This window comes from Talpa europaea (assembly GCF_964194135.1).
Source record: "Talpa europaea genome assembly, chromosome: 8".
Lineage (NCBI taxonomy): Eukaryota > Metazoa > Chordata > Mammalia > Eulipotyphla > Talpidae > Talpa > Talpa europaea.
Window position 1 is genome coordinate 42,595,201 of NC_140075.1, and position 17,677 is coordinate 42,612,877.

At 35.6% G+C, this 17,677-nt stretch overlaps 1 protein-coding gene across 1 annotated transcript in view; it reads left to right on the top strand.

Annotated features, from left to right (window-relative positions):
• UNC13C (unc-13 homolog C) overlaps positions 1-17,677 on the top strand; it is a gene marked incomplete at both ends in the record, with an annotated part of 463,147 nt that overhangs the window by 386,662 nt on the left and 58,808 nt on the right. Inside the window, 3 exons of the mRNA XM_084241221.1 lie at positions 4,554-4,677; positions 7,012-7,068; positions 11,250-11,330. Of these exons, the coding sequence (XP_084097347.1) occupies positions 4,554-4,677; positions 7,012-7,068; positions 11,250-11,330 (262 nt within the window). The remainder of the gene's footprint in view (positions 1-4,553; positions 4,678-7,011; positions 7,069-11,249; positions 11,331-17,677) is intronic.

Here is a 17,677-nt window from a genome sequence, read left to right on the forward strand (position 1 = left end):
ATGTATGTATATACTGCAATGAAAAGCTGTGATACAAAGTTTTAAATTCTTCTGATAGTGTAAGCTACTAGTCAAGGGGTCAGGAATCTATTTTACCACCCACAAAATGGAAGCCATACGTAAAGTGGCTCTTATTTTACTTAGTCTTAATTTTCTCTATTTATCCTTTATTATATCATATATATGTAATTTTTAATAATGGAATTTTAAATAGCTGTCTAAAGACAGGAAAGTAAGTAAGTTTAAAACTTTGGGGAACAGCGTAGCTGCATAGATAGGGCGGTGAGGGGTGACCCTCTTCGCCTACATGGACTGTGCTGTAAACCAGTATTACCCCAATAGAGAAAAATTAAATTAAATTAAATTAAAAATTAAATTAAATTAAAAATTAAATTAAATTAAAAATTGTGACAGAGATCTAACTTAGAGCTAATGAGGTAGCATAGGTTTACAAAAAAAAATTTAAGTAACATGGCATTACAACTTGATACAAGTTTCAGATGTGCATCACTGACGAGCAACATGAACTTACATTAAATTCACTGCCAAGAGTCCAATTCTGTCCTTCAGCATACCATTGTCCCCTTCGTGCTGATTCCCTGCCCTTCTTCCCTAGCCCACTAGGGCAACCATTAATTGGTCTTATACACTAGCATTTTAGTTGTATTTATTATACATCACATGGGTGAAATAATATGGTATTTGCCAGTTGATGGGCATATAGGTTATTTTCTGTCCTTGGTGAGTGTGACTTGTGCTTCAGTAAACAGGGGAGAGACACATCTCTTCTAATTAGTGTTTTTTGTTATCACCCAGAAAGGATGACAACTGGATTATATGGCATTTCTAGTTTCAGTTTTCTAAGAAATCTCCATACTGCTTTTCACAATGGCTGCACACATGCATAATCCTACTAAACAGTGTATAGGATTCTCTCCACGTCTTCTCCAACACTGTTTCTTGTCTTTTTGAATAGCATTTCTCACCTCAGATATGAGGTGCTATCTCATTGCTGTTTGGATTTGCATTTCTCTAACAGGAGATGGACACTTTTTTCATGTGCCAATCAGCAATCTGTATATCTTCTTTGGAAGACATAGCCTCTATCTGTTTTTTAATCAGGTTGTTTTTTTTTTTTTTTGCTAAGTTATATGAATTCTTTGTATATTTTGGATATTAACTCCATGTTATACATATGATGCGCAATTATCTTCTTCCAAACAGGATTGTGTTTTCATTTTGATAATAGTGCACATGCTTTTTAGTTTGATGTAGTCCCATTTGTTTCCCTTGTTGTCCAAGTTGAGTCTTTAGTCACATCTCTAAGGTCAGTATCATTGCAGTACCACCTATATTTTCTTCTATGTGTTTTAGATATGTCTTGATTTAAATTTTGTGTATGGTTTTAGTGACCTACTTTCTTTTTCTTTGAAAGAGAAACTATGAGGCATAGAGAGTTGCAGAAATTCTCAGAGCTATTACAGAATGTATAACCATAAACCACATGTTAGTGGTTTGTGTTTTTCTGTTTTTACGTGAAATAGTCTTTTCTCAGGAAGCCAACATTTAGGGATTAAAAAAAAACATAATAAAACATACAGTAGAAATTTAATTTGGCGTGGGATTTCACAGATAGATCAGATTGGATTTCTGGAAATCACTGACAGGCATTCCAGGGGGAGGGAGAACAGCTGGATTCAATTTCATGAAAATCTGATCAACTGTATGACAGGAAATCTCTGTTGTCAGTTAATATACAGGACATTTTGAAAATAGTCACGGTAACTGGCTATGTGGTAAGCCAGTCTAGATAGGTTCCAAAATCATTTTTCAGTTGGTGTTAACAAGTTTGACTAAATTAAGGAAGCAGTTGCTTATCCCACCCTTTATATTATTTGTAATGAACAATAGAAGGCTGAAGGTCTTCAAAGTGGATTTGAGAAAATACACCTAGAAATCATTTAAATCATATAAATGTATAGTCTCTCTTTGTCTTTGTGCATTCAGCCTCTCTAAATAACTTATGAGAGGTTTTGTTTTTTTTTTTCCCCTACAGAGACCTCACCACTATAAAACAAGCTATATACTCCCATTTTTAGGTGGCAGAAATAACATGCAAAGCCACAAATATGTCAATGACTTTACTCCTATCCATTCAGTTCCAGTCCAAGTAGGGTTAGTTAGCATGCCAAGCACATGAGCGGACCATAAATACAATATCAGTTCTTAAACCTTTCAAAAATGTAAATTAGACACCTGCTGTAACACTGGCATATATGTTGTGTCTCAGATTCTCCTAGGAGTTTCTGAAGATAGGTTCAGTTAGTCCACCTTGACACATCTGCAGGTTTCGATCTCATATCCATAGCATGAATATCCATTAGCAAGCTAGACATACTACCCTTCAAAGATGGTTTCCAGCCCAATAAGGCTACTGTTCCCTGGATATGCCTCAGCAGTTCCCAGCTCTCCTTTTCATCCAGAGGAGGTTGCTTTAATGCATTTGCATATAGGAATGTTATAGAACAAATAATTTATATGAAAATGTATTTTGGAAATTTCTCCCTTTGTGACTGCCTTCCACATCTCTTTAAATACTGGTTTGCATAGTAATTATTAACATGAATGTTTTAAATGTTTAAATATTGTAAGTTCTGTCTCTATCAGAACTGCAACCCAAGTTATAATTTCCAAAGTATACAAAGTAGTTAACTGCATTATAGGGATCAGTGAGGTAGCTGTGAAATATTATGCCAAATTGTTGGCCCTCTGTGAAAGAGGTTTGATGAACATTATTATAAGAGCCCCAAAAAAGGGGCCTCCCTGGTGGTGCAGCGGTTTGAGCATAGCACTGTGAAGCTGTCCGCAGCCTCTGCAGTGTGGGTTCGATTCCCAGCCAGCCAGGGAGGTACCCACATGACATGGCAGACCTCTCCTTTCTCGCCCGCTGCTCCCCTCAGCAGTGCCTTTAGTCTGTCTGGCTGTTCTGCTCCCCACTCTGTCTCTAGTGAATCCTCTCATCCTCCTGCACCTCTGGCCTATACCCCAGCTCTGGTATAAATAAATAAAAAATCTTAAAAAAAAGGGCCTCCCCGGTGGCGCAGCGGTTGAGCGCTGGGTTGCGAAGCTGCCCGCGGCCTCTGCGGCGCCGGTTCGATCCCCGGCTGCTCCCAGGCCACTGGAGGAGGGTCCCACATGGCGCGCAGACCTCTCCTGCCGCCCGCTGCTCCCCTCAGCAGTGTACTTCGGTCCTTCTGTCTACTCTGCTCCCCGCTCTGGCTCTGGTGAATTCTCTCACCCTCCCGCGCTTCTGACTGTACCCAGTGCATGTATAAACAAAACAAATAAACAAACCAGCAAACAAATAAAGCATGCCTCTATAAAAAAAAAAAAAAAGAAAAAAAAAAAGAAAAAATCTTAAAAAAAAGTCCACAAAAGTTAAGTTTGATATTATGGTACATTCAGTAAATATTTATGCATCACTCTGCCTTCATAGACTGTTGGGCCTTCATATACAAGCACATTTATCAAGGGCAGCTTGAGGCAGTGGAAGACATACTGGGTTTAGGGATAGAGTCTGACTTTATCAGCCTTCACTCTCTAGCTCTGCTTTCTTGGACAAGTTCCCTTACTTCTCTAAGCCTGCTTATTATTTCTAAAATGAATATAATAAATGAGAAATAACTACAGAAGAGTTTCTAAATTAAGTTGTTACATAAATGACATTTTGTTACTATCTCATTGTGAGAATTTGTAAGAAATGCCTTAAGACTATTAATAGTCTGAAACTTAAAAAAAAACCTCAGTAACAGAGAATCATAGGGTCAGGGGAGAAGTGGGTGATCAAATGGATGAGGATACAGATTTTCAGTTTTAAGAAAGTCCTAGGGATGTAGTATGCAGTGTGGCGACTATGGTTAATAATACTGTATTTTATATTAAAACATTGCTGAGGGAATAGATTTTAGGTTCTCATTGCAAGAAAAAAATAGAACATAGTAAGCTGATGAATGTTAACTAAACTTATAGTGGTCATTTTGCAATACATTCACACATCAAATAATTACATCATACACCTTAAACTTAAGCAATGTTAATCACACCTTGATAGAACTGAAAAACGAAATTGGTAAATTGCAGTTCGTAGGTGAAATCATATGCAGTGTTGTCCTGTGGCTGCAGTGATGAAAGCTTGTTTCCTAGGTGCTTATGCTGCACCCTGAACATGGAGCATGGAGAAAATACAAGTCAGGAGAGCAGGTGATAAATCTTGTACTTTGGGAGATTTGATGTAAATTGAGGCAACAATTTAAGGAAAGACTCTGAATTTGTTTTATACCCAAAATAGTGCATTATCTAATGTTTGGTGTTGGTGTGATGAAACAAATTTTGAAATCATGTATTTATTAGTGAATTTTAGTAAGTGAAATTTAGCATTAGAATAATAATACCTGTTCAGTTACTTGAATCTCAGTATCAACAAAATTTAAATTTCTGATTAATAAGTAGGTAACTTGATATGAGATTTATAGTGAGTACACATTTTATTTCAGATTAAGTCTCTCAGCAAAAATCTGTGAGAAGACAGTTCTGAAGCGAGTTTTGAAAGAGCTATGGAAACTGGTTCTTAACAAAATAGAAAAACAAATTGTTCTACCTCCTCTGACAGATCAAACAGTAAGTATTTAAACGAAAGTTTGGTAACACTCTCAAAAAGCCATCTAATTATTTTGCTTACTTGAATGGATTTGATGCTGATTAAATTCCAATTAAATCCATTGTGGGGAAAAATGCCTGGTATTCAGTGTCTTAAGAATAATAATTCAAATAACATTTTCCTATATAAATCAATTTTAAATAGTTGCAGTAGCAAATTCACATTTACTTGACATTCAGAACTTAATTTCTTTTGAAAAAAGATATCAAAGTTCAATTTATAGGTTTATATGGTCTACACATAGAATTTTTTAATTTAATTTTACTGTAAACCCACCAAGAAATGAATTTCAGATCAAATAACCTTGTTGTTTCTTTCTGAAAATTTAGTTTAATAAGATAAATCCAACACTATCATATGACATTTTTTTCACCCTCCCACTTGGAGTTTCGTAGAGGAGATACCTTATAGTGTATTTGAAGAACATGATTAAATGAATCAGACACAGTGAAATAAAGAATCAGAAAATTTGGCAAAGTTAGACAATGTGATCTAGCCAGGTACCTCAGTGTTTATATGTTCTAAGCTGAGCTGAGCAAAGATCAATAACCCTAACAAGCAACAGTTATGGAGTAATTTTCTGTGAGTGAGGAAGGCAACTTGATGCAAATAATGAGGAACTAGATACTAAACTAAAATATTTATTGATATCATGAATCAGATACACTATGTCCATATTTATCCAGTGAAATTGCATGTGTAGAAAATGTTTTCTTATAAAGTATTTTAGATGGAAGAGGTACCCGTTTCTGTTGATTTACTGCCAGACAGTGGATGATAAATTATAAAATGCTTCTAGTTCTGCTTAATGTCATGAATATGTATTATAAATCGTTTAAGCTTACATATACAGCTAATCAATCAATCACATATATTAGCGCGCACACACAACTTATTCATTTACCTACCATGTCATCAGTAGGGAAATGATGTCAGTACAATCTGGAGATTGGGTTGACTTATATGCTAATTTTACTAGGTGAGAGATTAGAGAATATAATAGAAAACTTAAGCAAAAATGAAAAGAGCACTCAGCTTGGCTAACACACAGGCAGGATCCTTTCATCGCTATCTTAAAAAAAAAAAAGAGAGATGGGAGGATTTCATACTCGCACATGTGGCCAGTTCCCTTCCCCCATGTCCACCTGTGGGCATAGAGTTCACAATTGCACTCTATTTAGTGTTGTTTAGTTAGGTTGTTTGTAATTTTATTTTTTGCATTTTTAAAATCCTTTGAGACAGCCAACCAGCCTGAGTTCCCTGCTAGCTGCCCAAGCTATCTCTCTTACTGTTTCTAATAGTTTCTCAGTAACAGATTGCTGACTTCTAATTATTTTTCCCCATAATTCCTAGTGTACAATTTTGTAGAATATAAGGTTTTTCAAGAAAGTATATATCATGTTGTAGCCAAAATACTGTACATGACATTTTTGATGTAAAGTCCTTCCTGGGAAAGCTCAGCATTACCTCAGTCTTTTGTAGCATTGGGATCTCCAGGTATGAAGCTATATCATTCAATATATGCTCTTTAAATTTCTTTGTATTAAGCAATGTGCTAAGGATAAAATATGCGCAATATTAGAGTTACTTGCTGCTCTCATGAGCCTTCTAGTCTTTAATTTCTCCACTAAAAATGAAGACTTTTTCCAGATTAGTCTTTTTCTTATTGTGAAAAATTCTAGGCTGATTAACTAACTTAGCCAAATCTAATACTTCACCTGCCTCATTTACCAACAGATAGGCCTTTGGGTTTTCACTCTAGTAGTGCTTCAGGTGTTTATTCTGGTGTCTTTCAAACTTTTGGAGAAACTTGGGGTTCTAGGAAACCCTGTGATTGAGGGAGTTAAGAGGGTAGATACCTAGTAAAATGTACAGCATTTCAGGAAGAAATGCAGTTCTACTTTCTTCAGCTCTGTATCTTGAAATTTTGTACAGATTTATTTTGTGGGGAGGGGAATTGGATGAGGGAGTTGCCACTGCTAAAAATTAACAAATAAAAATTAAAGATCTGAAAGCTGTTGGGGAAAGTCACTGATCTAATCCACATTCTACATTAAACTGGCTCTACTGACAGCAACCCATTCAAAAACTCAAGCTTAAGACTTTCCGAAGTGGGATGCTTACAAGGACAGCTATATTGCCAGTATTAGATCTCTCATTGACCCAAACTGTAAAATAGATCAATTAAGGGCATCTGACAATCTACTAACAAATGCACTAAGGGAAATAAAATAGATTCTCTCTTCTTCACATTTCCATTGTGACTTTTACTAAAGATCTCCTTGTGTCTCTAGGGACCCCAGATGATTTTCATTGCAGCTAAAGATCTTGGTCAACTATCCAAACTGAAGGTAAGAAGAATTTTAAAATGTGAAAATTAATGAACTAACGACAGGTCTTCAAGAAACTATCCTTCTACTAGTAATGGCATCTAACGTGGCATTGCTATGAAGATGTAATTGCTTCTCAGCCTTTTGGCTAAGATCAAGTGTACTAAGATGTATGTCTGTAATCTCACAATCTGCTTTGAAGATGAATGAGACTAAAACTTAGGGACTAAATTTTAAGTTATTTCCCATGAATTTCTCATCTTTTCCAGTTGGTATGATAACTGGAAATTTTTCACTTTGTGTTTTAGCATTCAGCATGACTGCTTTTGGAGTAAATTAGAGAACATTATTTTCTTTCATGAAATAAAGTAGCTTTGTATGAATGAAGGCGAAATGGAACACTTCATAGAAATCCAGTCAAGTCTGGGAAAGTCTTTGAGACAAGAAACTTGATGTGGGAATATGAAACTCATCAAAGCAGACTTTCAAACATAATATCACCATATTCTGCCTCATTATACTTGAGAATTTGCTGACTAAAAAGCCCTACCCTAAATTATTACTTGCAATTCACAACGCTGTAGAGTTGCACAGGGTAACCTCAGGTTCTGCCCGTCTAGGATAGGAATTTGGCTTCACAACTAAGGCAGGATTTCCTTCTTTATAAAGTTGAAAAAAAAATCCCATTGATATGTATACCACATTATCCACTTAATCATAAAAGAACTACACATAAGAACATTATATAAGTAAAGTGGGATTACAGTGTATCCTGGGGAATGAGTTTCAGACACAGAAAACATTGTTTAAATTCTATCTCGACTGCCTTTAACTACCTGCCAATTGCCAAAGGATTTTACCTTTTTAATCTTCAGACTTAGCATTTGTGAAATGTAGAAAAATTTAACCCTTGTTTTATAGAAGTGTTGAGGATAAATAATATATATGTTGTCTTTGAGTGGTACCTGTGAGGAGTATGTGATCTTCTACTTCCAGAGGTAACTATCTTATCTTCTCTTCCATCTGTCAGCTCTGAATTAGGGATCACTGCAATTGTTCTGTGCAGTGCAGGGAAGGATAATCCACTTGACTGAGTAATTGCTGACATAAAATGGATACCCTATAATTTCAGTATCCTATTTTATCACCTACGTTATTCCCTTCCTCAAAAAAATTAGAAGCCAATAATCCATTTTAAAAGACATAACCACTACTTAAAATTGTTGCTCGCAGGTGGTCAATGAAGTTGAAAGCCGAGAGAGAAAGTAAAGTGTTCATGTCACTGCCAAACTATTGTTTTGGATCACAGATTGGTATCTCCATTTTTCCCCCTGTCATTATTTCCCTGGGGTGTCTAGTCCCTGCTTTGAAAAATAGATTTATGTAGTGTTGAGGTATGTAATATAAAACCCTGAAGGTGAAATAGCGTAGTGTCTCACTACAAAAGAAATGGCTCTTAGCCTGCATCTACTCACATGTGTGGTACTAGGAAATACTCCAGCTCTTCCAGTTTTCTGAATTTAATGTTCCATCGGCTAGAATTCAGTCAGTTCAAAGTGATAGAAATTCATACTAACATTAACAAAGAGGGAATTTATTGCTACATGAAACTTTATAGTCCTGGGATAACTGGTTTCTATCACTGCTTGATTAATAACTCAAATGATGCTACAGGACCCACTTCCTATTTCTCTGCATTTTCCTTGTTGGATAAATCCCAGTAACAAACCACCCATCTTACCTCTGTTCTCTATCTAAGGTCCTTGGACCTTGAAATCTTGTAGAAAAGAACCACATATGTAAGGAATTTTGGCAAAGTCTAGTGGCACATCATTGGCTTTCATGGAATATTGTTGCCATTACCAACTCAAACACTGTAATCTGGAGGGCAACATAAGCTGCTTAGCTAAACTCACATACATCCCTGAACTCGCTGTGCACTCAGTCCTGTCTAAATTTTATGAACTTTAGAACACGTTATGTCTCTTTCAGCCAACATTTCTTCAGTTCAGGGAATTCTCTTTTGGTTGTAATAAACTAAAAGCAAACTATTAATAAGATGTCCTACATGGTAATTCATCAATACTAAAATAACCTGAAGGACTAAATTAAAATCTTGTTATTATAGGTATCAGAAAAAATAGCTATTCTGAATATTTTTTCTATTATTTAATTTTTTTAATTTGGTCCATTTAGTTATTTGAATTACAGAGTCATAATACCTTTACAATTATATGCAAAAAATTAAAACCTCACCAGAATTAAGACCTTCAAATTTTACAAGTCTGTTTCCACTTACTTTATTAGAATGTCACCTCCAATGTTTTGTTTTCATTTTAAACTACAGGGCTTTATCTAGAAGTACTAACTACCTTATTTTAAAAGCATTGCAGAAAAATAGAACAAAAATTTATTTATCTGCATTTGACTACAATTTAGTGATTAATTTGAAAATTCATTGAACAAAAATCTATTGAACAGTTTGATATATTCTATATTATTTTGCTTTTGAGCATTTTTTGCCAAATGTTATTAATTAAGTCTTCATGGACAGGTAAAACAGTATCAAAAGCAATTAATTAAAACCATCCAGACTATGAGTTTACTATAAGCACAATTTTTGGGGGCAGTGACTCACTGCCTGCCTCTTTTAGAGACTCCCTTATTTGAATTAGTTTAAGTATTTCTAGCAAGAATTATATTTCTCTGTAAAACCCACAATATTAGCATCTATTAAAAAAATAATATGACCACATTGTAAAACTGGTCAAGACTGAGGAAACCAGAGAGGCTTATTAATATATTTACATTTACTTGCCCTTAATCATTCCCCCACTATCATTCAGCAAAGATTTTCATTGCTCTTTGAGTCTCAGTTAGTGGGTACTTCCTATTTTTAAAATATTTGTTGGACTCATTTGAGTTGAAATTCCTATGTCAGAGTGAGAAACAGTGAGATGCACAAGTACATCATGGATTTATTAAGCTGTATGCCTTGTATCAACAATATTTAGAGGACTATGATTCCATTCAAGCAAAGTAACCCTACAAGATATGCTGAAGGAAACACAATTCAATTACCAAAAATATACTGAGTGCTTTGCAGGTGATAATTGCCAACCTAAGCAATAAAAGGCTGCACAAATAAGACATAGGTAGAGATTTATCCTCAGGAAATGATGCCATTTAGTAAGTAACAGAATAAGAAAAGAGCCAGAATCGACTGATGAACTACCAAGTGTGACTTGTGCATTGCACAGAAGTAATGACAGTAAATAGGACCCTTCTCCATTTGCCAAGCCTTATGTGCTGATGAGAAGGAGCTTTGCCCTGTGGAAAGAGGCAACTTTGAATACTGACCAGTAGTAGTGATCCATTCATCAAGCCATGAGTACTCAGAGCTATGTCTACCTAAGTGGGTTTCCCCAAACAAACACAAAGGCAACTATGTGAGTTTAGAATTTAAACTCCAGGAGCACAAAAATCTTTTTAAGTATGGGGACAATATAACAATCACTTAGAACATTACTCACTCAATGTTTGTCAGATATTGTTGATTTGGACAGTGGCAGCCCTGGAGAGATTATATCAGTTTGGTGGGGCGGGGGCGGGGGGGGGGGTGGTGACAGCAGGAAATTTAAAAATGTTTTCCCCAAATTTCTATTTCCTATATTATTTTCTTCAGCTTTCTACCATTATTTCCTAAATAAACTTTGAATGATGGACTGAGGCAGTCCAAATGAACAAAAATCTATTGTAAAAGATGGAAATCAGTTCTAAAATAATGAAATCTCCAAAGCCAAATTCAGTTAATTCTTTGGGGCTCTTCCTGATAGTGACCAAGAATTAATTGAATCCAAAAAAGAGAATAATTGGTGAAATCGTACTTAAAGTAGACATCAGTAGTAGTTGAGAGAGGCTAAAATTCACCTTTTAAATCCCTTTCACAATTGACCTTCCTCAGTACAACAAAGCATAAAGGAATTAAGGCAAGAAAGCTTTGACAAACATTGTCTTGATGAATAGATAATAAAGCCACATATGAGTCAATGTACTACTCCTTTAGTGAACATTAGCATTTTTTTCACAATCATCAAACAAGTGTTCATATGAAAAGTATATCTTAAATAAGAAATGTTTGAAAGTAATTGTTAAATAAATGGATCAGTGATTTTATCAGTAATCATGAACCTGTTTTATAGGAGCATATGATTCGAGAAGATGCCAAGGGTCTGACACCAAGACAGTGTGCTGTAATGGAGGTGGTCCTGGCTACCATCAAGGTAAAGTTCTAGCACCCCCAGAGTATGATAGCCCCATGTGTATCTGTAAACTCCAGCACTTATGGAAACAGTAGCCTGTTGTATGGATACATTCCCAAAGTGTGTTAGATTTAGCCCATTCTACCTCCTAATGATGCCCACAAGTCTCTGCTCTTAGGCTTGCTTCCTTTGCATATCTCAGAAAAAAGTGTGTTATAACATATGTTTTAAAAGAAATACATGTACCCCAGAATCCCAACTAAACAAATGCCTTAGGGGACTGGGGTTAACAGAATTTCTTTTTATACCTTCTATGCTTGTTGGAATGGTTTTAAAAGATAAATCTTTTCTCTCTTTGTAAGCATAGTAATTTAATTTTCTGCTGAAAACCCATTGTAGATTGTATTGTGTGCATCAATTTTTTATAGCCAAAGATTGACCAAAAGTTATTATAGTGTGGGCTGAAGGTGGACAGATCCAAAAATGTAAGTTACAAGTTCTTCCTTTTCAAATATTCCTCAATATTTATATATACCATGTTCTATTTATATGTGAAAGTCTACTGAAGAATGAAAAATTAATATCCTAAATTTCAACCATGTCCAGAGTTCCCACCTCTTTCAGGGGAAAGCATCCATTTTCTAAGACTTGTGAACAGTGTAGCAAAGAACTGTTAAAACAGAGTTATGCTTGTATAACAATTGGACATCTTTATAAAACTATTACCTCATGGCTTTTGTTTTGCTGTTTTAATATTTAATGATGCCATGTTTTTCTACTTCAGTGTCAAAATCTGCAAAATGATAGTTGTGAGCCTGAGAATTTTGTGATTCCTGCTGGAAACTGGAGAGTATGATTAGGCAGTGAGATTACAGAAATGGAGATGCAGTAAGGGTGTTGTATGGAAGCTTTGGAAAAATAATTTTGAAGGGAAAATGAAAAAGAAACAGGGAAGCAAAACCAGTTTTTTTTAAAAAAATGATTTTTAGTGCTTGCTTTAGCAGCATATGTACTAAAATTGGAAAGATACAGAGAAGATTAGTATGACCCCTGCACAAGGATGGCATGCAGATTCGTGAAGCATTCTGCATTTTAAAACCAATTATTTTCAAAAACAGAAATAGGAAATTAACCTTTAGAGTTACAGCAGAACTAATAGCTATATATAGTAAAAATGTTGGAAAAAAACTAGCAAGATCTCCTAAAGTAAAAATTTTAGAATATAAATTCAGCCCTCATAATTTCGTTAGGTCAGTGCATGACTTTCAGAGAGGAAAGATATTTTGTAGAAGTAGGTAATGACATTCAGTGAAACAAAAGAACTGATACTTTCACCCAGCTCCAAAATTTCTCTTTCCTGTTGATGGTGACACATGACTACCGCATAGAGTTTGGTCCACCTTCTAGAAAAATCCTGACCCTCCCAACAAATCCTCTTGACAATTCATCGTTGTTTCTTGTCCTAGTAATTTGTGATTTTTTTATTCTGTATTAAGGTACATTGGTTTAAAACACTGTATATGATTTAATTCAGCATCAGACACTCGCCTTCCTCTTTAGAACAAAACTAATGCTCGATACCCAAGATGCAATCAAAGGATCCATGTCTTTAGCTCACCCCTCTGACACTGAGCCTCCAGATAGGGAAGGCCAGGTCTCCAGTCCCCCTAATCCCTAAATTTTTTGATACCAACTCTTTCTATTGGGTCTCCATTATACACCTATTGTGCCTTCCTTGAGATCCTATTCTTCCTCTGCTTTGTCCATTTGCCCGAACATTCACCTGATGCCTATTTTCAATGCCTCTGTAATACCATGATAGAGACTCACTTTATTTTGTCTTCTGAGATTTGCCTATTAGAATACTGACTATTCTATCAAGCATTAATTCTGATGTTGAATACAACGACATTCAGGAGGAGAAACTCCATTTAACAGAATTGGGATCCCAATAGCTAATGATTCAGTGTCTGCTTGGAGCCTAACATAGGGCATACTGTAAAGCAAGCAGTGGAATCATGAGAAAGATGTTCTAACTCCAAAAGGCTGCCAAAATGATGGCCTATAATTCCTCTTTAGCTCATAATAAATAAGCTGCAGTAAGAACTAAAGGAAGAGAATGTTATAGAATTTATAAATTATAGACTAAAATAGTATTTCAGATTTGTTCATGTATTTCATGAAAAAAAATATATATGATATAGATGTATATATGATCTTGCCTGATTCTTATAAACATGCTGGGTAGTAGGTAGGTAAAAATGATCATTCTGAATAATGTACAGTGTTGTGAACCAGCGTTACCTAAATTTTTATATATAAATAAATAGATGCAAGGAAGAGCGATTATTTACATTTTATAAATGAGAACAACTTAAGCCCTTATCTTCTAAGAGCTCCTAGTGACTGGTAGAACTGAGAAAGAACTCCAAAATTTAAAGTATTTATTCTGTCTTCTAGGTTAGCATTTAGTAAAACAAGGTGACAAAGTATAGGTAAAATTCAGCAGGCCGAAATAGATAGTACTTCTTTATAAAGACTATCAATTAAAATACCATGTTTCATTTATTTTCATTTTCTATTTATTAAAATAATTCAAAATCTTGCAACCTTAGTGTACAGTATTGAAAATATAACCTTTAAATACTAAAGTGGTCGTTTTATGTTGTCACACCAACCACATTTAGTTTTTTTTTTTTTTAATTTATTTTTCTTTTTTTTTTTTAATTTTTTTTATTTATACAAGTGCTGGGTACAGTCAGAAGCGCGGGAGGGTGAGAGAATTCACCAGAGCCAGAGCGGGGAGCAGAACAGGCAGAAGGACCGAAGTACACTGCTGAGGGGAGCAGCGGGCGGCAGGAGAGGTCTGCCCGCCATGTGGGACCCTCCTCTGATGGCCGGGGAGCAGCCCGGGATAGAACCAGCGCCGCAGAGGCCGCGGGCAGCTTCGCAACCCAGCTCTCAACCGCTGCGCCAGCGGGGAGGCCCCACATTTAGTTTTTTTTTGTTTGTTTGTTTTTTATTTTTTTTTATTTTTTTTTTACTTTATTTTTTTATTTTTTTTTATTTATTTTTTTTATTTATTGTTATATTCCCCATACAATTGCAGCCCCCCCATTCTGACCCCAATCCCTCCCCTCCCACCCCCGCCCCCCTAAAAGTGTCTCTGGTTCATAGTTTTTTGTTGATTTTGATTTTCACTTTCTTATAGTTATTCATTTTCCTGGTCCCTTATTTAAGTTTTCTAGATTCCTGCTATGAGTGAGACCATCCGGTATTTTTCTTTTTCTTTTTGGCTTATTTCGCTGAGCATGATCCCTTCCAGCGCCATCCATGTTGCTGCAAATTGCATGTGTTTATCTTTTTTGAATGCTGAGTAATATTCCATGGTATATGTGTACCACATCTTCTTGATCCAGTCATCTATTTTTGGGCATTTGGGTTGTTTCCAAAGCTTAGCTATTGTAAACAGTGCTGCTATAAACATAGGGGTGCAGGTGTTCTTTGGAATTGATGTTTCTGTGTCCTTTGGGTAAATACCTAGGAGTGGAATTGCTGGATCATATGGAAGCTCTATGTTTAGTAGGTCCAGAAATCTCCACACAGCTTTCCACAGTGGTTGGACCAGTTTGCACTCCCACCAACAGTGCAGAAGAGTTCCTTTTTCTCCACACCCTCGCCAACATTTGTTGTTGCTAGTTTTTTTAATATGTGCCATTCTCACTGGTGTAAGATGGTATCTCATGGTAGTTTTGATTTGCATTTCCCTGATGACAAGTGATGTTGAACATTTTTTCATATGCCTGTTGGCCATTTGCATTTCCTCTTCAGAGAAGTTTCTTTTTAGCTCTTCTGCCCATTTTTTGACTGGGTTATTTTCTTTGTTGTTGTTGAGTCTCATCAGCTCTTTGCAGATTTTTGTGATCAGTCCTTTATCATTAGTGTTGGGTGCAAAAATGTTCTCCCAGTTGGTGGGGTTTCTCTTTGTTTTTGTTATTGTCTCTTTTGCTGTGCAAAAGCTCTTTAATTTGATGTAGTCCCAGCTGTTTATCTTTGCCTTCACTATCACTGCTTTGGGTAATGGGTCTGTAAAGATGTCTTTGATGTGCAAATCACGTAGTGTTTTGCCTATATTTCCTTCTATATATTTTATGGTTTCAGGTCTTATGTCTAGTTCTTTAATCCATTTTGAGTTGATTTTTGTGTATGGTGTGAGGTAGTGGTCAAGCTTCATTCTTTTGCATGTAGCGACCCAGTTTTCCCAGCACCATTTATTGAACAAACTTTCTTTGCTCCAATGCATAGTCTTTGCTCCTTTGTCAAAGATTAGTTGACCATAAATCTGTGGGTTTATTTCTGGATTTTCTATTCGATTCCATTGGTCTGTATGTCTGTTCTTGTTCCAATACCATGCAGTTTTGATGATTATGGCTTTGTAGTAGAGTTTGAAGTCTGGGAGTGTGATGCCTCCATTCCCTTCTTTTTTTTTCAGGAGAGCTTTGGCTATTCGGGGGTTTTTGTGATTCCATATGAATTTCATCAATAATTGTTCTATTTCTTTGAAGAATGACATTGAAATTTTGATTGGAATAGCATTGAATCTGTATATTGCTTTTGGAAGGATGGCCATTTTAAGAATGTTTATTCTTCCAATCCATGAGCAGGGGATGTCTCTCCATTTCTTTGTGTCATCTTCTATTTTTTTTAATAGTGTTTTATAGTTTTCTTTGTATAGGTCCTTTACCTCTTTTGTTAGATTTATTCCCAAATATTTGATTTTTTTTGTTTCAATAACAAAAAGGATGGTTTTTTTGATTTCTTCTTCTTCAGATTTATTGTTTGTGTATAGGAAGGCTACTGACTTTTGTGTGTTGATTTTGTATCCTGCCACTGTACTGAACTGATTGATGAGTTGAATTAGCTTTTCTGTGGAGTTTTTGGGGTTCTCTATGTATAATATCATATCGTCTGCAAATAGTGATAGTTTGACTTCTTCTTTTCCTATTTGGATTCCTTGGATGTCTTTCTCTTGTCTTATTGCCCTGGCTAGGACTTCCAGTATTATATTGAAAAGCAGTGGTGAGAGTGGACATCCTTGTCTTGTTCCAGATCTTAATGGAATTGCTTTCAGCTTTTCACCATTGAGAATGATACTGGCTGTTGGCTTGTCATAGATGGCCTTTATGATGTTGAGTTATGTTCCTTGTATCCCAAGAATTTCAAGGGCTTTTATCATGAATGGGTGTTGCACTTTGTCAAAAGCTTTCTCAGCATCTATTGATATTATCATATGGTTTTTATATTTCTTTTTGTTGATGTGTTGGATAACGTTGATTGATTTTCGGATGTTAAACCATCCTTGTGTCCCTGGAATGAATCCTACTTGGTCGTGGTGAATTATCTTATGGATACATTGTTGGATTCTGATAGCTAAAATTTTATTGAGGATTTTTGCATCAGTGTTCATTAGGGAGATTTTGTTATTAGTGTAATGTCCTTGTTCGGTTTTGTTATTAGTGTAATGTTGGCTTCATAAAACGTGTTTGGTATTGTCCCTTCCTTCTCAATTTTTTGGAAAAGTTTGTGAAGGATAGGCACTAATTCGTCTCTGAATGTTTGGTAGAATTCATTTGTAAGTCCATCAGGTCCTGGGCTTTTGTTTTTGGGGAGGTTTTTGATTACCATTTCAATTTCGCTAATTGTAATTGGTCTGTTTAGGTGTTCTATTTCTTCTTTATCTAGCTTTGGGTGATTGTAGAGTTGTAGGAATTTGTCCATCTCCTCTAGATTGTTAAACTTGTTTCCATATAACTGTTCATAGTAGTTACTGATTATTCTTTTGATTTCTGCTGTGTCCGTTGTGATTTCTCCTCTTTCATTGATGATCCTGTTTATTTGTGCTTTCTCCCTTTTTTCCTTTGTGAGCCTGGCTAGGGGTTTGTCTATTTTATTGATTTTTTCAAAGAACCAGCTCTTGGTTTCATTGATCTTTTGGATTGTTTTTTTAGTTTCAATTTCATTTATTTCTGCTTTGGTTTTTATTATTTCTTTTCTTCTACTGGTTTTGGGGTTTTTTTGTTGTTCTTTTTCTAGATCTTTGAGCTTCGAGATTAGGTTGTTTCTTTGCATTCTTTCTTGTTTCTTGATGTGAGCTTCTATTGCTATATATTTTCCTCTTATTACTGCTTTTGCTGCATCCCATACATTTAGGATATTGGTGTCCTCCTTGTCATTCAATTCAAAAAATTTTTTAATTTCTTCTTTGATCTCCTCATTAGTCCAATGGTCTTCTAGAAGTGTGGTTTTTAATCTCCATGAGGTAGGAAAGTTCCTTGCCTTCTTTTTATGGTTTATTTCTAGTTTGATGC